General features: G+C 38.0%; 1 protein-coding gene across 3 annotated transcripts; it reads left to right on the forward strand.

Moving 5' to 3' along the window:
• The first annotated feature begins 1,225 nt into the window (after positions 1 to 1,225).
• Positions 1,226 to 27,744, forward strand: KYAT3 (kynurenine aminotransferase 3). Of its 3 annotated transcripts, none has more exons than XM_040610337.1 (14): positions 1,226 to 1,288; positions 5,690 to 5,790; positions 8,991 to 9,049; positions 10,307 to 10,451; positions 14,538 to 14,687; positions 15,280 to 15,366; positions 16,758 to 16,880; positions 16,971 to 17,091; positions 20,999 to 21,075; positions 21,979 to 22,068; positions 22,690 to 22,876; positions 23,863 to 23,936; positions 24,380 to 24,466; positions 25,788 to 27,744. In XM_040610337.1, exons 2-14 carry the CDS (start codon positions 5,692 to 5,694, stop codon positions 25,848 to 25,850), a joined length of 1,362 nt encoding a protein of 453 aa, XP_040466271.1. In that variant the 5' UTR covers positions 1,226 to 1,288; positions 5,690 to 5,691; the 3' UTR covers positions 25,851 to 27,744. The 3 variants fall into 3 exon arrangements, with proteins under 3 accessions (XP_040466271.1, XP_040466269.1, XP_040466270.1); XM_040610335.1 differs by having other exon boundaries at positions 1,233 to 1,288; positions 5,662 to 5,790; XM_040610336.1 differs by having other exon boundaries at positions 1,237 to 1,288; positions 5,672 to 5,790.
• The last annotated feature ends 193 nt before the right edge of the window (positions 27,745 to 27,937 follow it).

Raw genomic sequence — 27,937 nt, forward strand, 5'->3', positions numbered from 1 at the left:
CAAGATTTTAAAAAAACCACAATGAAAACTTGCTATAGAAAGTGTTTTCTCATTGGCTTATACAGTTCTTTTTAAAATATTTATCTGTATTACTGGACATTTTAAAAAAAAGAAATGCATTCGACACTTAATGTCATGCCAGGCCCCTGTAAAAATTTTGTGAGATTCTTCCAGCTCCACATTGGTCCGAGATAGTGCACATTAAGATCGCGTTACTTAGCACACAAAATCAATTGTTGATTTTGACAACAACAGAAGTTGTACAACTTTTCTCTTTCTTAAAGCTCTGTTCAGCAATGTTGACATTAAGGCAAATTGATTCTGTAAGGATTTATAAAAGAAGGAAAAAAAGGTTACAAAGATTTCAAATATATGTATTTTTCTAATTGAATAATCAAATCTAGTGATGATGAGGTGCTGATTAAAGGGAACATTTTCATTTACAAATGGAGTAAGTCTCTGTTGACGCTGGTTGTGAAGGGGAACCTTAAAAATGCAAATCCTGTGACTTTCTGGAATCCCTGAAGAAATCTGGAAAAACCCATTCTTTTCCTGGTAAGGGGTTAGCTTCAGTATGAGGTGATTATTAATGAGTTTGACACTTCATTCCTTCCAGAAAGACAGCCCGAATAAGGTAACTAGTTAGTCCCGTTTACCCCAACTGCACCCCAGTTGTGATGTTGCTGAGATGCTACGTGCATGTTTGTGTGCAGCTCCATATCAAGAAGCGCTGGCACAGAAAGAGATCAGAAAAAGCCGTAATTCAAGTACTGACAAAAAAATCCACCAGAACATGGAAATGCGGAGACATTTCTAAAACTTCAGCCAAGTGGCTGTGCCTTACTTTGCCAGCAGCCCTCTCACCTGGCGAAAACCTTCCACCCGCACGGCCAGGACCTCCCATCGCCTGCCTCAGTGCGAGGACGGACGCTGCGCTGGGGGGGTATCGCCCACTGCTCCGGCCCGCGCAGGGCGCTGCCTGCCCGCCGCCTTCCCGCTCGCTCCCCCGGCGGCTCTGGGGAAACCCACCCCAGCCAACCCGCAATCTCTCTCGGGCCGTGCAGCTTTCACGTTCTCCTCGGCCGCTCGCGGCGCAGCCGCTGCGGGCGATGAGTGTAGAGCCCACCCTGCGCCCACCCCCTCCGGGCCGCCATTTCCCTCAGGGCTTTCCCGCCCCTCTCCCTCAGGCGCCACGAGGGAGCGCCCCGCCCCTCAGCTCCGCCCCGGCGGCTCCGCGCCGCCCTTCGCGGGCGGGAGCGCGGTGGCGGGTGGAGGCCGCGCCGGGGCGGTGAGTTGTGGCGGCGCGGGCCGGGGGCGGAGGCTCTGCCCTTGGGGCCTCTCCGCTGAGGGCCCGCGGGGGGAAGCGGCCAGCGGCGTGCAGGGCCTTGCGGGCCCCCAGCCTGTGCCGCGGTGGCGGCCGCGGTCCTTGGCTGGCAGAGCGGCCGGGAGCCGGTGCCCGCGGCCCGGTGCCTGAGGAGCGTGCTACAGCATGTCGGGGCGTCCCGTGGCTGGCGGGGGGTTCGCTGGTCCCGGCAGCTTCTGGCCTTGCAGCCTGTGTGCTGGGAACAGCGCTTCGGGCTGAGGGGTGCGAGGGTGGGGGGCGGCAGCGAGAGCTGAGTACGGTACTGAGGGGCTAAACGGCAAAGCTGCTACATGAGGGGAAAAAAGTAAGATCCCCACCCCCCTGCAGTGTAAAATTTACTTTTCCACACTCAGCTTTCTCTGTTCCATTTAGATTATGGAAGAAGAAATTATAAAATGTTGACCTCTGTGACAAATCCTTCACATAAAGCAGTGTTTGAGTTCAGTGCCTGTAATAAGAATAACCAGCTTGCTCGAGTCCAGCAGTTTTAGCAACAGGTCTCTTGGCTTGACACATCAATTATTACTTTTAGATAGTTGGGAAAAAAAGTTTTGAAGAGGCCTTGGTGAGCACCCTTTCTTTAAAGCTTTCATCGTATAGCTGCTTGAAAAAAACAGTCAAAGGCTTCACAAAGTTTGGCTGAGATGTGACATTTCCCAGGTTTGCGTGTCCAACAAATATTAAACACAACACAAATATAACAGGGATTATATTTACATTACTGTGGTGGCTGATGGACTTACAGTGTTTCCAGTAATGTTTGCTGCTGAGACTGCACAGTAAAATGAGACCACTTGTTACATGGGAAAAAATGCAGCAGAGCAGCTTAAGGGATCTGACTGTCTTTCAGGTTCAAAGGCATTGTTTGTATGGCGGTGGTATAACTAAAGCTCAGAAATGAAGGAACACCAGCAACTGGCCTTCAGTTTTAAAGGGAAAAATTCAATTCATTACCAACATGTAACTTTTCATTAAATGCCCTTGTGGTACAGCAGCATCCAATGTCATGGTACTGTATGACCAGGAGGCTGGGCAGCTGTGAAGGGAGCAGAAGAGCCTGCAACTCACAGGTTGTATCTGTGCTGGAGTGGTTATAGAGCACACCATGAGCTGAATGATTGTTAATATGCAGATGTATTCAGAGAGTTCCCATGACAAAGTCTATATCTTCCAGTCTAGTTTAAATCACCAAATCTGAGTTTAAACCAGATAGCAACCAGAACGTGCCTTTCCTCCCAGGCCCACTAAAAAACATTTCCTGGGTTGACCTTTCTGGTAGTCTTCCTTGCTTTTCACTCCCCTAAAAAAATAGGAAGCTGCAGGAGTAATCATTTGTTATCCTTTCTTCCCTAACATGTTAATTTTCCTGTTTTCTCTGTAAGTATGCAAGCCTGAATTCCAGGAGGACTGACAGGAGTTAAAGCATGATTGCTTCAGAGCACTGAACATTAGAATGGGGTGAAAAGTATTCCTGTTCATTTCTGAGTTTAACAGACATGACTCTTGGCCAAAAAGCCAGTGCCTGGCTCCAAAATTGAAAAAAGAGACATTAGTAAGACTACCTTTTCATTCCCCCACAAAGAACAGTGCATTTTCTGTCTCAGAAGAACCTTACAAATTTTTAAGAGAGTTGAAACAGGGTTTGCAGTACCTCTGTAGCTGCCTAGCACTGTGTAACTTTCCTGAGCTGGAAGAAACTTTCCGTCTTGGTGAGGAAAACTTACCTTAGGACATTGTAAAGCATCTCACTGATGTCTTATACATACTTGGTCATTGCCAAAACACATACGGAGGTAATGATTAGGCATGCACTCATCCTAAAAGTAACAGTAAATAATTCTCTTGAGCCTGTGATATGTATTACCATGTGATATAGTTACAGTGGGAATGTTTTTTTTGGGGGGAGGGGAAAAAAAAAAGGACTAGGTATTGCATTTTATGAGATCAGTTTGGGAGAGTTGCAGGTTATATTAAGGAGGTCTTTGCTTGTACCTCCTAGACTAGTTTAAATGAAGGTATTCAGTGTTGCAGAAGAGAGAAGAAGCATTTTTAGAAAGAAAAAAAAAAAGTATTTTATAGGAGGCTTTCTCATTTAATGGTCAGTAGTCTTGTCTTTTGAGTGCTCTGGAGTCTGAACAAGTGCTGTTTAGCATTTGCTGGAAAAGTGCCACAGATTGAAATGCAGTGGGAGAAATGTGGGACAAGGCATGCTAGTGCCTTGACTTTGTTTACTGAGGCTGTTCAGCAAAGTATTGTTTCCATTATGTTCCTCATGAAGTTTTCACAATTTTTGCATTTCTGTGGTGTTAAACATGGATACCGTTTTTTACTTTAGGTATTTCAGGTACTTGGAAAGATTGACCATGCCACCACGATGCATGCTTTGCTGTGTACTCATGTATAGCAGATTGGTGTAGTGGTGTCTACTGCTCCTCATGCTATGTTGTGGTTTTGTATGATTGTCTTGGGTCAAATAATGGCTTGTCAAATACCAGACTGTCTTTCGGTGCTAGAATTATTTACAACTGCTAATAATCTTTCTTACAAAAGTTGCAAGTTAGTTTTGCATGTAAGTTTTGCAAGTTTTTTATTTCATTTTGCTGCTTCTCAATACAAAATGAAGCAGGCAAAGATATGCATGTTTGTCCCTCTGGGCTGACTACTGCAAGTGTTAAGTGTGCTGCCAGAGTATTCCTGTCTCTGGTCTGACCCTGGAAGAACAGCGCTATTGTTATAGTCACATTTTAAGGTAGTAACAGTATGTTACGTAAGTAGTTTTTGTAAGCATACACAAGGAGAGAAATAGAGGCCTTCACAGTCTTTTTGATTTCATGTAGTTATTATCAAAGATTATGTCAAATATGCTAAGTGCTGTTATTAAAAGTAACTTAAAATGTATTTACAGGTCTTTTTAAACAGAGGTGTTTCTTTTGTGTCTTTCAGAGTACTTGCTGACTAGTATCAAAGACTTAATTGCTGTTTACTTTCGCTAGTGCTCAGGCCAGCAGAGTTAAGGAAATTGCCAGGGTTTCTTCTTGTAAAGGAAGCATCAATGCATTGTATATTTGGAGATTGCTAAATGCAATGGGATTACAGGGGTATTAATCGAGGGGTCTAATCGAGTTAGCTACAACTCAGTGCTGTGTGAGAAAAAAACTAATTTCAGAATCGAGACTTGAGTTTGTAGCACTGGAATAAGAGAAAGTTTAAAATTTAACTCATTCAATAAGGCATCCTTAAAAGGGAGTATTGGTTGACCTTTTCTATTAGTTTACATTGAAAGTGTAAAAAACACTTTCTTGTTGGACTAAATCCATTCTTAATGAAAAAAATCATACTTTGATACGGAATTACATTCTCTACTTGTATCTGCAAGGCTTGCATGGTAGTGTTTTAACAGGCAATGGCATTCCTTTGTTTCTAATACAAATAATATATTTTGTTTGTTTGTTTTTGTTTTGCACATTCATGTAGCAAAGGCGGGAGGGAAGCAGGGATTATCTGTTCTTTAATGAGTAAACTATGGAAAACAAAGTTAATAATTATATTGCTGTGGCTACTGTGTTTCTGACATTGGTCTATGGGTTACATGTTTTTCTCTTACACATTCCAGTCATTTTGATAATGTCATCCAATACGTATGTTTAAAAATACACTCTGGAAGTGGTTGCCTGAAGTACCAGCTCTTACTTCTTTTTTATAGTTATTGATTACCAGGGCACATTTTCTGTAGTCAGTGAATGATCTGTTACTCCACACAGAGCATCCTTTCTAGCTGTCTGGTTTTTGCTGTGGATCAAGTCACTGTGGCAAAACAGTGTAGTTATATAAAGTGTGTAGGCCTGCCTCTCCAGTGTGACTGGTGATCTAATTATCTGTTTCACAATACCTGATTTGAAACACTGGAAAATGGAGACCAGTTTTAAAGCTGTGTGTCTTTTTAAAATTGGACTCTTTTTCAATTCTGTCTAAATGGCAATTGTAATAGCAATTTTTTTTACACAAACACATTTTCACAACAATTCTAACAGAGGTTTTGAATCTTGAATTCCATTTAGTCTTAATTGTCATTAAAGGAAAAGAAGATTGGTGCTGTCAAATAGAGGGAACTTTCCTTCTAGATGACATTCAGAAACATTTTGCAGCCCTGTCAGTTAAAAGTTTTCATCCTCTATGCTTACAAATGTGATAAGGTAATAATACTTATTTCAATGAAAAAAAAAAACACTGAAGGGAAGGGATACTATCTTTTAAAATTGCTTAGTGATGTGTAGAAACTCATTCCTAGGATCTGTAAGTTTTTTTCAGGTCACATTTATTATGCAGGCATGCTTTTTGCTTCACGAAGCTTCTGTTGCCTTGGCGTTAGAACATACCAACTACGAACAGATTTGCTTTCCAGATCCATCAGACTTGCAGCCTCTGCAGTAAGTATTCCTTCAGCTTCGTAAGTAAAACTGTTTTGTGCAATATTTTAGAGACACACTAATTTTGCAGTGTTGCCAAAATATATGCATTATCTGTGTTTTATTTCTTGCTACTTCGTTCCAAACATTTAACATGAAGAACAAAATAAGATGTTTGAATCAGTGAAATATTTAACCACACTAGCAAAACAGAATTTGGCGATTATTGCTTTGTGTATCCTTTTCAGTCTTTAAAATCACATCTAGCACATTATCAGGCCAGAAGGATTGCCTAGTTGTTAGGGCGCTAGAGCTTGAGATACAGGAGACAATCCCACGATCCCAGCTTTATCACAGACTTTTGTGAGACAATTAATTTATATGTATCTCGGTTTTTGTTTAACGAAATGAGAGTAGCAGTGCTTTTTGATGCTGCAATAATAAGGGCTATATAAGTACCTCAAACATAATTTTATACAGAATCTTCTCCATTTTCCCAACTTATAAGAGTGTGTAACTTCATTTTAAGTCTTCCAGTTTTGTTGAGAGAAAACAGGGCTTTGCAACATGGTAGGTGGTTGGAAGTCACACTCTACATTGCATATAGAACACTGGAATGTAGATTGTGTTCCCAGGTCAGAACAGGAGTTCAGGTAGTCAGCAAATTGGTTCAACCGTAGCACATGTCAGATCCTTCAAAACAGGTGTTCAAACCATTATACTGGACAGTTGTAGCATATTTTGCCCATATGAGAAGTTTCTTTTAGCATGGAAGCCACTTTGAAGGTCAGCTTTTGCCTGAATAAATTTTTTATATGTTGTAAGTATTTGTATGGAGTTTGGATATTCTCACTAAATGTGTTGAAATCTAATCCTGGTGGGTTTTTTTTAATTTTCTTAAGATCTTGGCTTCTGTTGTAGCTTTTGACATTGAATTCCACAATTTAATTATGCACCATGTAAAAGTATTTGCTTCTATTATTATTAAACATACCGCAGTTCAGTTTAATCACAAGTTTCTTTGTATTGGGAAGAAAGATAAATATGAACAGCACCTGATTTTCTGTCAGGTGCTTTCCGTGGTAGAAGGTGTTAGGGAAAGCAGGAGGTCAGAGTGAGGGCTTGAGGAGGACATACCTCTCCTGCTTAACACATCTTAAACTCATGGAAATACTAGCCCTGCACCTAAAAATGGCTTGAAGATTATCAAGTGATGACATAACTAGGCTAAAAAAAAAAGTCATAAGAATTCTCATGACCTTCTTGAAGAAAGAATGCTACTTGAGGTATCATTTAAAATGGCAGTTAATTGGTTACCTTTCTCAAAGTGATAACGTGGATCTGAAACCCGCTGTAAGCTGAAATCTGTGAAAACCTGAAAACTAATGCAGGGCCAGCTATTCTGTTTTAAAACACTTTCAAGGCACAAGAAAAAACAAATAAATAGGAAGACTTGAATCATTAAATATTTAAATTTAAAACAGTATAAGAGCTGTAAGGTGAAGGCTTACTTGTGAATACATTTTTAGCTAGGAAAGGTTACTTAATGCAGTTAAGATTTACGTTATAGTTAGTAATAAAAGTCCTGCAGAGAGTTATAAAAGTCCTGCAGTTGATAAGTCTTTAGCTTTTAGCAAATTGAAACATTTCAAGAAGAGCTGGTCAATGGAACAAATTTGCCCATGGCAGCACACAGAATTCTCATTATTAACTGGAAAGATTCCAGGTAAGACTTCTTATTCCTTGCAGTACAAGAAGTTGTCTAGCATGCGAAAAGATGTGTGTGTGTGTCTCAGTCTGAATAGTACCTGTGTTACTTGTATTTATATAGTACAGCCAAACATTGATCATATTTACCAAGACATACACTGTAAAATTGGATTCATCCTCTAAACCACATGTGTGTTTTTAAAAAGATGCAGTACAGATTAGCTGGTCAGAACTCCCCTCTTAACTCCCCCTTGTTCTGTGTCAAGAAGTACAACTTGACCTGTCTTAGTTATCTTAATGGTTTTCTTTCTAGGACAAATAAAAGGTGTCCTGTGCTTGATTCCTCTGTTGTTTGTGCCTCATAGATGAGGTCAAAATCGGATCTGTAGAGAAGACATATGAGCAGAGAAGCATCTGTTTAAATATATAGCTTCTCATTCTTCAAATTATTATGTATATGGTAGCTTCATTACTGTAAACAGGTTGAGTGCAAATGTGTGCCTGCATAATATTTCTACTATGAGTAATTCCCATTGATTCATAGTTGAAACTTGGAGTGTAATGGAAATGCTGAGATTTTCTTCTCAGAGTATGGTAGCTAGAATATGGGGTTTTAGTATTTCAGACAATAATAGCTAGCAGTGGTAAAAGTTACTAAAATTAGTAGTTTAACTCAAAGAAACAGGAGTATCTGGAGTACTGAGGTACTATGCAATGCCTATGTAATTTTTTTCCCAGTATCAAGCTGGTTTACAAAGGTAGAAATAGGCTTGCCCTTTTTTTTGTTTGCACATAGAAATAAATCTTTTTTTTTCCCCTAACTTTCTTTTCTCTTTTTAGCTTAAAAATACCACAGCTGTCAATAGGGTTTTATCTGCCTTTAGAGAGAGTACTCATTGAAAGTCTATTCTAAAGCCATTTTCCAAGACTTTTGGTTTGAATTGAATTGAAGGTCTGAATATACTGCAAAAATATGTTCTAATGTGGTTTTGCCGTGCTGTAAGTAAACATTTATTTAGAAGTTTTAAAAGTCTGAATGAAAATAAGAAGTGTCTGCTATTTTCATCTTACCTATCAATTTAACAAATAAAATTACATTGAAAATGCACACTTTCCGAACTGGATTGAGCAGGAATTGGGCTAGAAATAATACATTGTTAGTCTTGCATAGAAAAGAAAAAGAACGTATGTGCCCTGGTTTTTTTAAGTCATTTTCTAAAGCTGTTGTGCTAAATTTTGCCCCTGCTCCATCCTTGCTGAAAGTTCAATGGCTTTAGATAGTGATAAAAGAGAATTTACCATGTTTTTATGTATTTTCTTGTTAGTCTGAATTCAAGCTATTAGAAGCTTTAATTGAAAGAACATGTCTATAATTTTGTATAACTACTGAACTCAGCTGGCAATGGTTTATCTGAGAAGGCATGAAGGAGGGTTTGTCATGCAGAATCCAACAATATAATACTTTGTCTTTATTAACAAAACCCTTCTGTCTCTATATTTTGATCTTGCAGACAATGGCCTTCAGACCCAAAAACACAAGACGAATTGAAGGCCTTGATAGCAATGTGTGGTAAGTAAAAGCAAAATATCTGTATTTTCAGAAAATGTTTTTGTGTGCTATATTTTCTTTACAAATGTATAATTATTGTCAATAAGAAGATACACAGCACTTGCTATCACTACTGAAATATATTTGGCACCTGCTTAGCAGCAGTGAACCAAAATCTATTAAAGGTACGAAGGAGTTTTTATTCTTGAGCTTTAAATATTAGGCTTGGGCTTCTCTTCATCTAGTAAACCACATAAGACAAATATAACTCTTGGGCATGGTAGTATAGCTGACTTCAAATTTAAATGTTAATTTTGTTGAATAACATATTTCAATTACACTTGATTTATGTTTACAAAATGAGTCAGATTTCTTTTTAAAGCCATTATACTTGTCTTTATAATTTAGCTCATTATTTTTAATACACTTTTTTCTAGCTGTTAAATTGGTCTTAAAACAATATTGGCATCAGTGGTAAATATGGGATTGTGTTAGTTGGTCAGAACACTATTTTGGGCTTACATTAATTGCATGTATATATGTGTGTATATATATATACACACCAGGTGTTTCGGTTGTCCAGCCTCAAATTCATTTTCAGTAATTTGTATTCATTTTTGACAGAACTGTGATGTTATGTGGGGTTTGGTTTTTTTTGCTTGGTGGGTTTTTGGTTTGGTTTTGTTTTTTTTTAAATCTTGTTAACATTTGGTTAGGGAGGAAAGGGTAAAATGCAAAGCTTACCTGTGAAGGGAGGGAAAAAAAAATGTTCAGGAATCCTAATGTTTGTATCTGGCAGGCTATTAGATATAGTTAATGAACAGCCTGAAACTGTTGCCTAAAATTACCAAAAAATATTTATAGCACTCTGAGGTGACTGGATAGTTTAAATGACACCTTCACTTGACAGTGTCTAGCCTTTAAATCATTTAACGTGCCTGTTCCAATTAGGTCTACTTCATTTTGCAGAGAGTAGTGTTCTATTTCTGCCCATATCCAGAGTTACTGTGTGTTTGTGCATGTACACATCTGAGCACAGTTCTGCTGGCAGAGAAGTTATTCTGTGGATGCAGAAGGTCAACCTTTTCTTGGGTTCCCTCTGGCTCCTGTGGTTACTTACCATTGTGCCAGCCCCTGCCTCTCCATGTGAGCACTCTACTTAAACATGTTTCCACTGCTGTGAATTTGGCAAAGTGAAATACTTTTTTTTGCCTTTTAATGCTAATGAAGGAAAAGATAATTTTTTTCTGGTGTGTTTAAGATATTTTTTCCCTTTAGGGTTGAATTTACAAAGGTGGCTGCAGATCCCTCAATTGTTAATCTTGGTCAAGGCCTTCCTGATATATCCCCTCCCGCCTATGTTAAAGAAGAGCTGGCAAAGGCAGCAGCAGTTGACAGGCTGAATCAGTACACACGAGGCTTTGTAAGTACTATGGAACCTGAGAACCCAAGTTCAGTGGAGAACATGCCACAGGGGAAAAAACTGACTTTGGTGAAACTGGTTTTATCTGTAGATCATACTGTAGCCTTATCTGTTACTAATGAACATCCTCTGTGTAGGCTTCTTCAAGGCAGAATCCTTCAGCAAGAGCAAAATGGTAGAGCACATCTGGGATAGATTGTCTTGGAAGAGTCTGTTCACAGTTTAAAGAATGTAAATTACACATTTACCTCTGATTTCGGTTGGTGTAAACATGGATTAGATAGGGTAATGGTAGAACGAGAAAGAAATACGTGATTCACCCGTAACTTTTAGTAGATTTCAGTGGAGATTTGGAAGTGATGAAAACAGTAAGTTTTTGCCTCTGGAAGGTAGTCACTGCCCATTCTGTAAGTTGGCTTGTAGAGTGTGTGTCTTGGGCTGGGTGTGAGTGTGTGGCATTTATCATTGTCCAAGGCAGGATAGTCAAGTGGACCATTACTGTTTTAGTATGACCACTTCCTTGTTTGTTTTGTCCGTCTTTTATTTTGTGGCAAAGATAAACCATTTTGCCCAATTGAGAATCATGTGTCAGGATTGCTACAAGACCCGAAGGAGACTGGTATTTTTCTGTATGATCCTGTTATATAACAATGATGGAAAAACATTTTATACACTGGTAGGCCAGTGATTTTATTGGTAGTTGTGGCATTGTCGTATATATATATTCCAACACAACTTTTTGCCTATTCTCTGTGAATCTGCATGCATTAGAACTGACGGGGAGCAGCAGTGGCCAGCATTTCCCTGAAGGACAAGCTGCCTCAGTGAGCAGGGTGGAGGCCTCGCCAGCCAGGGCCCGGTCCCACAGTACCTGAGCAAGGCAGGCCCAGAGATGGTGGCTGAGCTCTGCCCACATCGCCAGGCCAGCTTGTGGTGATGCCGTGGACCTGAGGTCAAGACAGGACGTCAGTCCATGGGTCGGGCCCGGCAATGCTAACCATGGTTAGACATAACCCAGTGATCACTGGGCAGGTCCAGGGTGACACAGCGGGTCTAAGGTCAAACCGCAAAATCAATCTACAAGTAGGAGACAGGTTCAACAGTCTATGGCCAGATACAAACATGGCTATAACTGAATTGCAGACCAACAACCCCACTGTATAGCACTTAAATGGAGCGACTGGATCAGGGGTCCCCAGATAAGGTTGGTCAGGGCCATTAAGGCCTATTAGGGCACTCGGGGCCCTGGCAAGAACAGAAACAAAAAGAAAATATTCCGCCCCCCCCCCCCCCCCCCCCCCCCAGTGGCTGTAGTCTCATTCCATCCCTCTTTGTGTCACTGAAATGAGGAATAAGAAAACTCCTCAACGCCAATGTAGCATTAAGAAGCAGGTATTCCTTTATTGCAATGCTGGATGCACGGGGGATCGCTCCACCTAACATGTGTACTGTATGTTACATTTAGGCAAGATTATATAGACCATACATATGTTTATACATTACATTTCTCAGAAAAAGCATACATATTCATTCAGTTTCCAAGACTAGGTAGTACTATGTTAATTAAGCATCGTGCATGCTTCTTACATGTTTTTTAGAGTTTTCATGGGTGGGTCTCAAAAATAGTCGATCCTATAGTTATGGCTGACAAAACTGAACGTCAGTTTGCTTTCCTAATGTGGACTATCCAGATTTGTTCCATTAGTTTCCTATACAACAGTTTCCTCAGTGACCATAAGTTTTAGATGACTCCTTTCCTCTTGGTGTGAAATCAGCAATACGGTGTTACAGGACTAAGGCTGGTTAGTAATTTTCCATAGTGACTATACTGAAACAAACAACAATACATGGTAACATTTGGTTCATTTTGTTTCATCACCTTTAGCTATGTGAGTCTGGAAGTACAAGATGTGTATATGTGTGTGTGTGTGTGTATATATATATATATATAAATTTGAAAGTATAAAGCAATTATTTTATGTCGGGGACACACACAATATGGCTGGGATTTAGTGAACTTTTGGGCTAAGCATTAGTATGTTCATCACCCATGAAAAGTACCTGAAAAGTTTTTGCTTACCAGGCAGACAAGGTTTTGGAGGAGCCTTGGAACAGAGGGAAAGGTTACAGAAAGAATGGGCTACAGTCTTACCTTCTGACAGTTATTCACAGACTGATTCTTCAAAGCAATTTGCAAATCAAGCATAAATATAATTTTCTCAATGCATGCAATTATTCAGTATTCTGGCACTTTGTTCTTTATTTTCAAATAGTTTTATAATTCCCACGATAATTATTAATGCTTGCTGCTATATTATACTGTAGACAGTAATTAAAGAGGATTTTTTAGCAATATTCCCGTCCTCAGCCTTTGCACTTCTTCTACAAACATCTGCACTTCTAAGGTTTTGAGCACAAGTATTTCTAGTAGCAAATACGGGAGCGATTGTAGTTGACTGGCTCAGTATTAGATCAGACATACACATGTGTGTGTTTAATAGAAGGTCAGTCTGTTATTTAACTTAAAATTTATACAAACTATGTAAATATAATGAAAAACAAGAAAGAAGTTGAAAAACAGAGGATGTTACAAATAGTTAACAAGGCATGGCCTTGAGAGAAGGAATAGACACCATAAATATGTCAAGCTGGGGCATAACAATATAAGCTCAAGGAGAACCAAATGGTTAATGTGACCAAACAGAAATTACTACAACTGTGTGAACTACCCTAATTAGCACACTAAAGGATCTACCCTCGAGCAAAGGAAGCCTAAAGCCCTCTCCCACCAACCATGGTGAAAAAAGGGTAGTGTACTTTTAAATGGAGACAAGGCTCATAAGAACCAATGAGAATTAAGTGTGACTAAACATAATTGTAAACAATTGCTCAAAGTGTATAAAATGTTAGAGGTGTGCGAGCTCTGTGGATTTACCACCTAGCACCCATCTCTGCGCAGACTTGCAATAAATGACATCTCGGCTCTGTGTGTGAGATTGGCTCTTAGCACACCGGGTAATGAACTCCGTGGGTGAGACAACAGGATGCGTATGAATGATGCACATCCCTCTGATAATAGAGGCATTGTCTCAGCCCTCTGCAGCGCTTGGACCTCTCATTGACTGTAGGGCTATGGCCTGTAGAGTGGCCTAACATGGCTTGGGCGGTGCAGCATTCCTGTGTAGCTGACACACTCATGGCAAGAAATGTCTGTCAATTGAATCAGCACTGACTTGTAAGTCTTGTTTTATAGTAATGTTTTTGTTTACAGAAGGTTCATGATTTATGCCTTGTGTGTAGAGGTACAGTGTTCAGTATTTTAGAGAAGGATTTTTGATACATAGTTGCGTTTTCTCAAGGAGCTGTTTTCTATTCCTACCAAGTATCCAAAAAGAAAAAAGATTTTCACAGCAGGAAATCTGTAGTCTTCTTGTGTAAACAGAATCATGCCTTCTTATTTCCATACTGTATATGATCTTTGCATGTTTGTTTTCTTGTTCTTTGCACATTTTGAGAAAGGTATGTTAACCACCATGTCCCTGTAGGGGACACAAATGGTATTCTGAGATTTGGGGTATGACTATATGAATCATTATTCTGATTACAAGTGCTGTTTATCAGCAGTATATAAACAGAATAAAAAATTTGCCCTTGCACCAAATATTTTTTATTTGAAAGATAAGGAAGGAAACAGAAGGAGCTTCAGCCAGAAATATGGGTGGGGAGAAAGAGACTCCGAAGGAGGTGTGGATGAATTGGTGTCAGAGAATTCCCATCTTTCCTGCTGTCTTTTGTCCTGGCTGTCCTATAGGTTACCCGGAGCTAACCTGGGATGTAATGATAAGACAGAAATTAAAAAGCATCAGATATATAAAAAGAATTTCCTAGTAAATGTGAATAAATTGAAACCACTTTTCTCCTGTAATGTGCAAAAACTTTAAACCATGCTACCATGTTAACAGCTGTTAACGCTCATTATGTATTTTTCTGTTTCAAAATGTATTATTGTGTGGAGAAGACCCCAAACATAGGCTTTGTATGTTGTCAGGAAGACACCAATCAGTTGCATTTGTTTGCTTTGAACAGGGACATCCGTCGCTGGTGAAAGCCTTGTCTCAAGTGTATGAGAGAGTTTGTGGAAGAAAGATTGATCCTCTCACGGATATCCTGGTGACCGTGGGAGCTTATGGATCTCTGTTTAGTACAATACAGGCATTAATTGAAGAGGGAGATGAAGTAGGTTTTTATTTTAAATATTCACGTTTCAAACAGTCACTTCTCTCTTTTTGTAATGTTTTTCTGCTGTGAGCTTTTGGGATTTTTTTGTTGTTTTGCTATTATGCAATTTTCCTTTGATTTGTTCTCTTTTTTTTTTTTTTCTACCTGAAAATCTTCTTCTGATAAAGTTTGAGGACTTAAGCCATTCTTCTGACATTTCTAGATACTTGGAAATCCTCGAATTTCATGGACAGAATTAGAGCACTCATGCTGTGGTTCAACAGTTTGCTGTTGCAGTCTCCCATCTCTGCCTTGCACCTTCAAATCTGTGTGCAGGACCCGAACATTCCTAATATTGTTGTCTTAATTGTTGTAATGTGTAACTGTAGAAGAACAGCCTGTATGTGTTGTAAAAAATGAGTAGTGCTTATCGTACTTAGACTGAGGACATTGGTATATGATGCTCTAAAAGGAGGAATATTCTGCAATGTTAGATCAGGATGGAGTGCCAGAAACATGATCAAGTAATACCATCAAAATAAATCTGGAAATATGATGGTATCATGCATGGTAAATCCTCTGTTTCTGATACTGATTATTGTAATTTCAGGTAATAATAATAGAGCCATTTTATGACTGTTATGAACCCATGGTAAGGATGGCGGGTGCAAAGCCTGTTTTTATCCCACTGAGATATGTGAGTAGCTTTTTACAAATTATTTATCATATAAAGTTTCTCATCTATATTCAATAAAGTTTGATGAACACCTTCTAGGTGATGCTTTTCTGTATAGTTTTTCATAACATCCAATTATATAAAAATGAGATAGATTGCTATAGTGTAGTCTGAGACAACAATAATCCAAAGAAGATAGAATATTTTATTAGTGTTGGAGAAGGTGGGACAATGTTTCTCATTTACTTTAATTTCTGCATTCTGAAAGCTGATCAAAATTCCTTTTTTGGATGTCATCAGAGAATGTTTTCAGTGTAGATAAGGGAAGGAGGATCACATTATCAGTGCAATTTCCGTATTTGCTGGTTTTCAAAAGATTTGGATTCTGATTCCTTCAGCAATTCCTACAATGACAGAATACAATTTCTTTTCCAAAACCTGTTTACTAATGAGCGATCATGCAGTAGACATATTTCCTATACATATGAGAATTACCATTTCCTTTATTGGTGAAAAGGAATAATTTTGCTATGGGTTAATTTTCAGATTGGTACTGCTGGCATTATGCTGGCAGCTTACAAGGATTGTTATGGATGCAAAGTATTGATCCTGTTACTGTTGCCTTGGGTGACTTGCAGCCTTGTATGGGGAGGGGTGAGGGGCTCTTTAGGCAGGATTGTTGCACGAACACCATAAAATCAGAACAATGCAGAGTGACCGAACCTCCAAAACTGCAGTGGAGGTGAGACTGTTCCTCTGATGCCTTCTTTCTAGGGATGTTTTGAGTGATGGGGTTCCTCCAAGTATTTTCAGATTCACACCCTTGTTTTTGGTCTGGACCTCTTCCAGTAATGTGCAGGTGTCAGAAAGTTAGTGTGGCCATGCTCTTTGCTCTCTGTAGCAGCTGGCCCAAACTTCTGTTGTCCTTGTGTAATACCGCAGCAATTCCAGAGCCTCAGTGGTGCAGATTTTTAACTGTTTGGTCATTTTCAGGTGGACAAGGAGGAGGAAAAGACCTTGAGTCTCTCTAGTAGTGATCAATCTTTCCAGTCAAGTATGCACGTGTTGGTTCTAGTGTCTGCGAAGGCCATAAACTCTCCTGTCATGTGACTGGGCTTCCTGCATTACCACTTACAATCAGCATGTGTGCAACCAGATCCTGGAAACCAGTTCCTGGGGGTGCTTTGAGACAGACAGTGGCCAGGACAGGACAGCCACTAGTGTAATATTTTACTTTGCTTCTAGCCTGCCTCCCTGTTCCTAGAAGTGCCTTCTCCCAGGAAAGCAGGACAGATTGGATAGGTTGAGAAGTATGGTTGTGAAAGTGTCTGAGGGTGATAAGTTGTGTATCTCTGTTTAGGCTGTAACATGTTATATTCAAGTAATGCATAGATTTATTGGGTTTTTTATAGAAAAATGATGGAAACTCTGCATCTAGTGCTGATTGGGTCTTAGATCCTGCTGAACTTGCAAATAAATTTAATTCCAAAACAAAAGCAATTATTCTGAATACTCCACACAACCCTCTGGGCAAGGTAAGAGTCCTGCTTTAACACTACTGTAATTTCAGAGTATGCCTTAAATACTATGATTAATGCATTGTCTCTTACTTTCTTGAATGCCAGGTGTTTACCAGAGAAGAGCTCCAAGTTATAGCTGATCTCTGTATTAAACATGATACTCTCTGCATCAGTGATGAGGTGTATGAATGGCTGGTCTATAAAGGAAATAAACACATTAAAATAGGTACTGATTTTTTGTGGCATCTTAGAAGTGATTGAGGAATGATGTTGTAAATGTACCTCTCGGAGATAATGGTTGCTAGAAGGAGCTCAAACTTCAAGCTTTGACTATTTTACAATGTTTAGACTCTACAGACAAGAGCTCCTCCCTTTTTTGAAAAATATTTTGAAGAATACTTTCCAAATAGAATTTCCAAAGCTCTTAAGTGACTTCGGAGCAGATATCCATAGAAACCAGTGGGACCAATTCTCACAAGTCAGTTACGATCATCTGAATATCCCGTCCTTATTCAGTTACTTATAACTGCTGTCCATGTATGTATATTGAACTGTGCTTTGCTGAAGAACTAATAAAAGAAACAGGGATTGAAACTTCCTTCTCCAAACATTGCAGAGATAATAATTGAGGGAAATGCATAATAAGGAACATAATTATTTTTGCTCCACTACTTACAAAAAGAAATAAAGAAAAAGTATAACGGTTAGTGTGGAGATGGTGTGTGAACACTGTTTCTCCAAAGTGCAGGGTGTTAAATAATAAAAATTCAATAAACATTGAATCCAATGAAGTCACTGCATGGGCAGTGTGAAAGCATGCTGAAGTCTTCAGGCAATTTTGTTACAGGAGTAAAACACCATTGCAAGAACAAACCAGAAAACCAAATATGATGTTATGACCCTGTCCCTCTTGTTTTACTTCTTGATGCAAGTTTCACTGAAGTTAGTGGAATTACTCCCAGTGCCTCAGAACAAGTGAACCTAGGGCAGGTTATTGAACTCCTTTCCTAATCCTATAATACTACAGCTAAGCATTTATGTAGAAATTTCTACTGTGGTGATCTCTGTTTGGATCTGCTGATGTATCTTAGCTGGCTAAACTCAAAAACTTCCTCCTTATATGTACAGATGTTTTGTTTCTAATGGTAGCATCTGGCATCAACTATCTGTTATGATGTACTTACTGACATAACAAAGTTGTGCAACAGAGACAATTAGTTGAAATTAAACAACGAAACCAAGAGAGATTAATAAAACTTAGACATGAAAAAGCTTAGCTTTTTTCCTGGTGTTACCACTGGTTGAATGCTGAATAACTTTACCTCTATGCTTCAATTCCATGTGTGTAGAGTAGTAATAAAAGAAACTTTCCATTAGTGGGGCCTACATCATTGTAAAAACTGAATCTTATAAATAATAAAAAGGAAATTGTATCTAAATGACCTTGCAATGCTTATTGCTCAGCCACACAGTCACTGATCATACGGCTGCAGTACATTGATTGTATTGGCCATGAATCTGTATAGGCTATGTGTCTGTTTTGAAAGTGGTCTGATTTCATGGCTCTTGTTAACGCCTTGGTAGTGATACCTTCTTCAAGAACTTCAGACACGGAAGAAGGGGAACATTTTGGGTGCATTCAGGTGATAGTAATCTGAGTCAGTGCATCCTAACAAGTTACCACAGTAACTGATCACATGTGGCTTATCATGTCCCTTTTGCAAAGTAAAATGAGTTAAATTAAAGCTTTCTTCATGGGCTTAGCAGGTGGTTCACGTAAATAGCTGTTCTCGGAACCAAAATCTCTGTGGGTGGTGTGAGGTAATCCATTTCCCTTTGCAATGGCAGCAGGTCCAAACGTTTGTGTTGTCAGTTACACTTCACATTAGTGGACAGGTGGTGAATTCTTAAGACACAGTAACTCTATTGTTTGTTAGTATCAGTATTGTCATTTTAATGCTTCAAAACATTTCCAGTTGAACATAAGGTATTATGTACTTTAGCATAAAATGTAAAAATATCACGCATTGATAATGCAAGTTAAAGCCTAGACTTGGTCAGCTAGGTTTAGGTACATATTCTCTAACAGATCCCATGATATTATCTTTAACTTTAGTGTTAAAATCACTATAAAACCTTCAGGGTAACACTGTAAACAATAATATTATTTCAATAAAAGAAACAAGATCTACTCTTTCTAACTGAAGTTTCTTAGATATTTTTTTTCTTGAAGTCTACAAAGATAATACAAGAAAAAATGAATGCGTTATTTCACTATTTAAAAACTTTTATTTCCATATTAACCTCTATGTATTCCATCAAATGCAGGGACACTTTTTTTTGTGAGAGATGCAAAATGGGTATTGCATCAATTTACAGGGTTTGATGGTTGTTCTTTAATACAATATAACAGGGGGTGCTAGCCACAGATCATAAAAATAGTACAGTCTTTGTGCTGTCACTGAAGCAGCTTTCTGTAGTGTGGTCAGATCATTATCTGACTTCCATAAAACTGTGGACCTCCCCTAAGCAGTGATTAGGGTTGCAGTGGCAGATTTAGATATTGCATCTCATAACTGAGGATTCTGAACAAGCCTTTCAACAAGCTGAGTGCAATCCCAGGTAAAAGGCTTATTATATGTCTTAGTTTGCACTTCATTTGTTTTTTAAATCGGAGTCAGACTTGGTTATGGTGTCATATAATGATGTTGCCATGTGACACGGAGGTATTCCCTCTCAATTTAAAACTTGCTGCAACTTGTAAAACTTGTAAAAGCAATGGAACCTGTGCCCTTTACTGCTGCTGCTGTTGGGAATGCTGTTGCAGTCTCCCTCCAAGGTTGAGTTCCTATGACTGTATGGCGAAACAGTCTCACTAGAGGGCATTAGCTTGGAATTCAGTTCTTTTTGCTGTCTGAGAGCTAGTTTGGTTGCCTTTAGGAAGTGATCTATGCTCTTGACCTAGCTAGCTAGAAAACGCGTCTCTTCAAACTGGCTTTTTGTTTTCAAGGTCACAGAGTAGTTGAGTGAATATGAGTTTCTTTTCTGCTGTTTTCTTTTTCTTCTTGGCAAGTGCGTTCAAAAATTATTACATGTTTTCAAATAACTGCAAAGATTTATACCATGTCTAATGCAGATAACTGTTGCAAAAACTTCCTTATGAAATTAAGTGGTTTTACTTGGAAAATCTTTGTTCGTTGGTCTCCCTATAGAGGGGATTTAACAAGTGACAGATTCATTGGTAGTGGTTCTAGTGTTCCAGTGAGGTGGAGGTGGATGTTGTTCATCACTGCAATCGCAGTAGTGGTATGAGCTTGTCTAATTTTGTGTCTCAGACTTACATGTGTCGTGATTTATCTGTTTCTGTTGAAAATGAATTAAGTTAAAAGAGTCCAAATAGAGCTCCCCTGAAGCAGTGTACAGAAAAAAAATTTGCAAACTACAGGGAGACATTTGTTCTGTTATCTTCTTGGAAAAGAAACAGGATTTTGGTCTCCTACCAGATACAAATACAGAGACAGGCCTCCATGTGTCCCTTCATCCTTGCAGACATCCTTAGCTAGCTGCTATTGTCAGTCCCAGGCCTGTTCAAATTATATAATAAAGTATAATTTATTTGCTCACTCGGCTAGTTTTCTGATTGTTACAGTGTTTGGTTCTGGGTTAGAAGTCTCAGTAATTCTTTTCTTCTGATCTCTCAGCCAGCCAGCGACACTGAACTGGACAACTCTATTAAAATGGTTTGCAGTGCCTGACTTAATGTTGTATATGGTGCGATTATCAGGCATCAGAAATAATGCTGTCTTAGGATGAATGGCTAGCCACTTCTTACATCATACCTTTCTTCTGAATAATTATGCATTTTAGCTGAGGCTAACTAACATAGTTTTCACAAACTATGCCTCTCATTTTCTGCCTCTTCTTTCTCCTTTCATTAATCCTTACCTTGTTTTCGGCTCACATATCCTTTCCCATTTGTTACAATTGCTATAATTTTAGAATATTCTCATTGCTTACTTAATATGCTGCAATGATATGTCAACATATAGCTCTGAACTAGGGGCAGTACAGTTTTTTAACTACATGGAATATGTGAGTGCATCTGTACCCAATTTATTTTATTTTATATACAGCTACATTGCCAGGTATGTGGGAAAGAACAATAACTATAGGAAGTGCTGGAAAAACATACAGTGTAACTGGCTGGAAGGTAAGAAGAATCACTGTAAAAGAGCTCAGTTATATAAATAACAGAATGCATTTATTATGCTAAAAAAGCCTCTGTTTGTATGACCTGTCTTTTGAAAGCTTCTGGCAAACCTCTGTGTCTCCAAAACATGAAGATAACATTCAGTTGGAGCAATTACAGCAAAACACCCATGTTTTAATTTTCTTCTTGTCTCTTGATTAATTAGCTCTTGTGAGAAAAAAATAAATATAAATAAACACAGTATGATTTTTTTAAAAAACATCAAGATTCTGGGAGAAGACATGGATATTATCATATTTTAACTTTTTCAGTTTTGTGGTGATATTTTCAGATTGTGATAATGGTATGTTTTGGAATGGCTTGTATTTCTGTAAAATATGTAATGATAATATTTTGCTTGACTCTAAAATACATGTCAGAAAGTAAACAAGAATTTTTAACCATTTGGCAACTAAATTCTTTCTTTTTTATCACCTGTGTTCAAACTGAACCATAACATCTATGTATGATAAAGTAGTGAGCTTTTGCTTTATGCTCAAACCATCTTTGACACAGGAGCTTATGAGATGGAAAGATTCTAAAACAATTAGGGATAACATTCTTAATAAATGCTTAGTTTGTTTTCTAACTCTTGTTATATGAAGAGTTAAAAGTTTACTCAGTACCCTGTGAGAGATAGAGTTCATTTCACCCTGTTGTCTCAAATCTAGAATTTTTTAAATGAGATCATTCAACAAACTTTGTGTAAACCGGCTCTTTTCTTAATTCTTTGTCAAAACAAATTCAGTACCAATTCTTAAAATAGAAAAACTTGAGACATCAGCTAATTTTAATTCTTTGTTTGTTAATTTTTGGTAGCACCACTGCTGTTAAGTATAACATATGTATGCTTTCTTCCCTTAGCTTGGTTGGTCTATTGGCCCCCAGAACCTGATTAAGCATTTGCAAGTTGTTCACCAAAATACGCTGTATACTTGCCCCACTCCCTTACAGGTAGGTTCATATTGGGCAGAGGAGGTTATTTTGTGGTGGAGCAAAACTGTAGGCCTCACTGTAATAAAACAATAATCACAACAATGAAGTTTCAGTTGTCAGAATATATATTCTGGGGTGCAAGAAGAGGAGACAAATTCGATCAGCTCGCCAGACATTTAAAAATAAAATACAAAAATAATCTGTCTTGCAGATTCTTCTTTCACCTACAAACTGCTGCGTCTTACATAAAACATGACAATTGTAGTGGTTTCTTAGCAAATACAAACAACAGTTGTTGCAATAAGGTTTTACTGACCATTATCTCTGTCTACTGCTTTCTAGTATTCTATGATACATTATTATCAATAATTTAAACTTAGCTTCAACTCAGATTGCAAACCCTTATGTGACTTCTGAGTATGATTCGTGCCTAGCAAATGACTGGGTGCTTTGGGTGTTGCCGCAGCACAAAGTGACAAACAAATTACATGCTTGGATGTAGCTTGTGTAATTTGTATATGCTGATTTGCTTAATAAGGGCCAGAATCAAAGAAAAATCCATGTGATTTCAGTAGGAAGTATGTGAATGTAAGTTTACTGAGTGTCCATGAGTACTTTAAACATCGATTATGTTTCCAGGAGGCTTTGGCACAAGCGTTTTGGATAGACTATAAACGCATGGATGACCCAGACTGCTATTTTTACTCACTGTCTCGAGAGCTCGAAAGCAAGCGTGATAGGATGGCTCAGCTACTTCAAGAAGCTGGACTAAAGCCTGTCATTCCAGATGGAGGATACTTTATGATTGTCGACGTTTCTACATTAAGTTAGTATAAAGTTTATTAAAAAGGGTGTGGAAAGCAAATAATATAGTTAATCTGAAAATGCAACTTTCATTTAAAACTATATTCTCATTTCGTGTTTGCATAATGTTGTCAGTAGTGCTAACTAGGACTGAAATTTTCTGTTTGACCTTAGCCTGAGAGGTGGATTTTATAAGCTTCAGCAAAGCCTTTGTGATCCTAACTACTGTCCATGTTTTGCAAAGCTTTGGCAAGGTTTTAAGGAGGATAAAGGAGGTGGATAAAAAATTCTGTTTTCAATAGGTCTCTGATTATGAAAATGTTTGAGAGCCAAGTACCTTCCTGTCATACTATTTGTACTTTGCCCTTTCTGGTTGGTTGGTTAGTTTGTTTTTCTTAATCTGAAGTCATACCCTGAAGGCTCTTTGAGGCACTCTGATTTATAAATACTGTAAAATATTACCAAAATTTACAAAACCTTTTGGAAGTTTTGGTAACTTTGGAGGAAAAATTGCCACACAGAAACATTTTCTAGTTCCACATTCTTCACTAACTTGTCCTATTGGTACTTGACATTGACACAGAAATGTTTACACACAGTGCTACCATGTGTCAGAAAGTTTTAGATACCCCAGCTGCACGGATTAAAAAGCTGTAGTTGCAGTGATTATTGCTATCCAGACAATAAATGCATTCTTCAGTACCCTCCACAGTCCTGATCCCTCAATAACCCAAACTTGAGGACTACTTAGAGTATGGCATAGCTTTCTTCCAAAGCTACATGTCTGAATTTGCTTTGAATGGAGAGCAAGTGCTCAGGTCAGAATGGAAAAGTTAAGTCTGTTGGCCTTTTTAATTGTTGTAGTGCAATTTTTAGTTATATTTAAAAAATAAAAGCATGCATCTTTATTCTTAAGTGCTAACTATAATCAAGTGCTGCTAATGAATGCCTTCCCAGTGGAGTCTAGGAAATCTTACAACATGTTTGTTTTAAATTTGATTTTTTTAGATGTGGGTCTCTCTGGGAAAGATGACAAACAACCTTATGATTATAAATTTGTCAAATGGATGATAACATCTAAGGTAAGTTGTCTTAGTCATACTCTAGATTTAGAAATGCTTTTCTATTGAAAGCAAGAGCAGTGCAACTGTACTTATTAAATAATGTAATAAATTCCATTCAAAATATCGCTTGGTGTTTATAGTAACTGCTGATAACGATGTGGCTAAAATATTGCTAAATATGCTGAGAATGTACCCTGTAGGTTTGTGTTATGTCCCAGCACTTATCTTTCAGCATGCTTAAATGCTAGTTGTACAAAAGTACATTTGAAATGTTGTGCCTAAGAAAAGTAATTTGAATTTATTTAAGCCTAGCTAGTGCATACGAAACCGAACCTTGTCTTTCCCTCACATGTTGGGAGGGGGAGTTCTTGAAAAGGAATAGTAAAATCATCATGCTTAAAATGGTTTTTTTTTTATACGTATATAAAATAAGCAAATAATATTTCTGGTTTATGTTTCAGAAGCTGTCAGCAATTCCTCTTTCAGCATTCTGTGGTCCTGAGACAAAAAGGCAGTTTGAAAAATATATACGGTTTTGCTTCATTAAGGTAAATTTGTGTCCTGGGAAGACTTAAGACTCCTAGAAATCAATGCAGTACAGAAATCTGCAAGAGGCTGACTTTTATGTTTTGCTTAGGATCTCCTGGACTGGATGGTTTTAGGAACAGAAAGTTAGCATGGTGTAAAATTCAGTACAAAATAGCTTCAACTGCCTTTTTGCTGAGGGACTTTAAACCATAAATGTGGGTGACATGGCTAAGAAGGGTAACTGGCAGAAGATAACAGGGTGGGTAGGCCTTTTTTAGCTTCCTCTATTGATTTTTAAAAGCATTCTTGTCCAGTCGTGACAGTGAAAATGAACGTCACAGGTATGCTGTCAGTTAAGCTGAATTGTATAATCCAGAGCAGAGTGTGAGAGAGAAGTCACCTTCGGGTTTAGCTGAATTGTTTGAAGATGCATAAGGTTTCACAGAAGCTCCAAATTATAAAAGAAAACAGTAAGTTATCTTACATGTTTTTTGTGAATTGGCTGACTTGCCATTTTGTGAGCACATTCTTTTCACATGTTCTTCCTCCTGTTGAATCTATTCTTTAAAAGACTGAAAGACTTTGGGGACAGATACATAAACTTTGATAAGCCCACAGCCCTAAGATGTTTCCCAATTGTTCTGTAACAGAGTCAGCATAATGGAACATGTGCAACTTTCCCACTGATGTAGTATAAACATGAGAGCCTTAGCTTGAACCAGTAATGAAGGGGAGTTTCTGCTTGTGTTACTTAGTTACTTTGTAAGTATAAAGACTATGATATAAACTGAGCCAGTAACAACCAGGATGAAACTTGCTGGTTGTAAATGTGACTTGGCCGGGATGAACAGCACTAATCATGTCAAGTTAAAGACTACTTGTATGACTACTTGTATGGTTGTAGCGAAGCCACACAACTGGCCAGTGGAGAGATTACCCATATTTAGTGGGATTACGTTTAAGTAGTTCACAGCATGACTTGGTTGCATGGAGATTTAAAAATCCCAACTGTACACATGAAGATTAGGAAGCTATGCTAGCATGTCTCCGATATAGAGCTGCCAAGTACGTCACTGCATAAATGCCAGGCATTTGTATAAGAAGTATTGCTTTCACTGAATTTGATTTTAAATTTACCTAATAAATATTTGCAAGGAATCGGCACTGAATTCTTTGTATAGTCTAGGTTTGTAGCTGTAACTGTTAATGAAAAACTGACTGACAGATATTTACAGGATGCAGGTGAAACTGCCAAATACTGATTTGGGATGATATAATGACTGCTACTCTCTTTTAAAGAACTCCACACTTGTAGTAATAGTGATATTCCTTGTTTTACAGAAAGACAGCACACTAGATGCAGCTGAAGTGATCCTGAAGAACTGGAATAAACAGACAGCCTGATTTTTTCTAATTAACTGTTCCATCCGGTATAATTAGTAGCTAATAGTAAGGGGGTTTTATTGCAATTTTAAGAACAAATTACTTAATACAGTACAGAATTAATGTGACATTGTAAATAATTTTGTGCTGCCACCTGCTGAGGAGTTAAAACAATGAATTACTGAAATATGTGTGATGCAACTCAGATGTTTGTTTTCAGTCTTTCCAAAATCATTTACTTTTTTCCTAAAAAAAATAAATAAGAAAATCTTATTGGGATTCACTTAGTGGGATTCACTACTTCTACTGAAAGACAAAAAAATTGTAGGACCTTGTAAAATAAATAGATGATATAGGTATTTTAAAACCTATAAGAAAAAAGTGGGAGCATTTTTTTTTGTATGAGAGAACATAGGAACTAGGGATGACACTTAAACATAGTGATCTGTGAAATTCAATAGCCTGCAGTGGAGGAAAATTAAGATATGCCTCATATTAGATGACTCATATTAGTGACTTTCTACATAATACCTACCTACCCTGTCCATGCACACATTGCATCAGTATAAATAAAGTGATTGAGTTAAATCTATACAGTGTTTATAGTATAGGCAAGATTGAAAAGTGGTAAGTTGCATAATTACTATTTTATTTTTCCACGATATTAATGTGTGCTGTTCTGAAAGTATTCAGTCCTCAATAAAGTTACAGAAGTGGCATCTAGAATAGGAATTCTATTTACTCATGTCTGCCTACTTATTTATTTATTACATGGATGAATCTACAAAGCAAAATAGAAGACTTCTTTAGAGGTTCCTTCACAATCAGATGTACAGTGGCACAATCCTATCATCCTTTTTCTTACCATATTCAAAACATTGGTAACTTCACACCAAACTTATTTCAGACTCTTTAGATCTAGGGGGATCATAGAGGTGGACCTAATACTGTGCTGTGAAGTCAATTAACTTTGTTTAAGGGTCAGTTGATAAAGGACTGTTTCAAAAGAGATCAGTATGGAGGATTCCTTTCTATTTGCCGCCTTTTTCAGTTCTCTCTGCCATCTTTTCATCCACAGATGAGTTTCCCGCTAGCAGAAGCAAGCCAGGCAGGTAACCTTTTAAGGCTGTGCATTTTGTTCTCCATGTTATTTCTATATTCTTCCCACAGGCCTTACGGTGGCAAGCCTGAATGAATTCAATAACTAGTTTTGCAAATATTTTACTAACACTATGATCACACAGCTGGAATCTTAACTGAATTCCATCAGACTGACCATGACCAGGGCCTAAAAAAAAGCATAGGAACTGGACTGTGAGAACAGATGCTATGCTTTTTTATTAGCATTTCTTGGTCTTGGGCTTTTTGGAGTCCAGTAGCTGGGACTTCGGTAGTTTTTGTAGCTGTCTTGCACTGCCATTCCCCAGATCTCACCAAAAGATGTTTGGCTGGTATTTTTAAGGTGGTGTGTAGTCTTTGTGTAGAAAAATCAATTTAGTTATTCAAATTACTTAACTGAAATTTCAGCACGAATTTCATGTGGAAATTCCTACATTAAATTACAGGAGGAGCTATTCTTTATGATATTAGATTTCTGTGAAATCTACACTCTATTTTACAAGGAGTTTAAAATCTGTTTATCTAAGTCGCACTGGGGAGCTGTGCTGTTGCAGGAACTAAGAGGGCAGCAGTGCAACAGTCTTATAGAGCTGCATGGTGAATTGGGAAAAGAAAATGTAAAATAATCTGCTGCTTTAACTGGAAAGTAAATTTTTATAAAATTAAACAGATTTTTCTAGCATAAATACATGGTAAAACATAGGCTTATATGTAATGTTTTTATGATTATGTGAATCAATTTTCTAATTTCTTAAGCCTCTGAAATGATACGAAATAATAAAATACTTGAATTTTGGTTTCTTGTCCTTGAAACAGGTGCTTCTCAATGCAATTAAACCTTATGCAAGTAATGGTATTTTCATCATTGTTATATATAAAGAGCTTTAAGGATCATTGCATCATGCTTCTCTTGAAGATAACAGCTACAGAGCACAATTCTCATAGTATTTTTTTAAACCGCTATTTCTACAGTCTAATATTTCCCTAAG

This window comes from Falco naumanni, chromosome 11, assembly GCF_017639655.2.
Source record: "Falco naumanni isolate bFalNau1 chromosome 11, bFalNau1.pat, whole genome shotgun sequence".
In the NCBI taxonomy this organism is placed as follows: Eukaryota; Metazoa; Chordata; class Aves; order Falconiformes; family Falconidae; genus Falco; species Falco naumanni.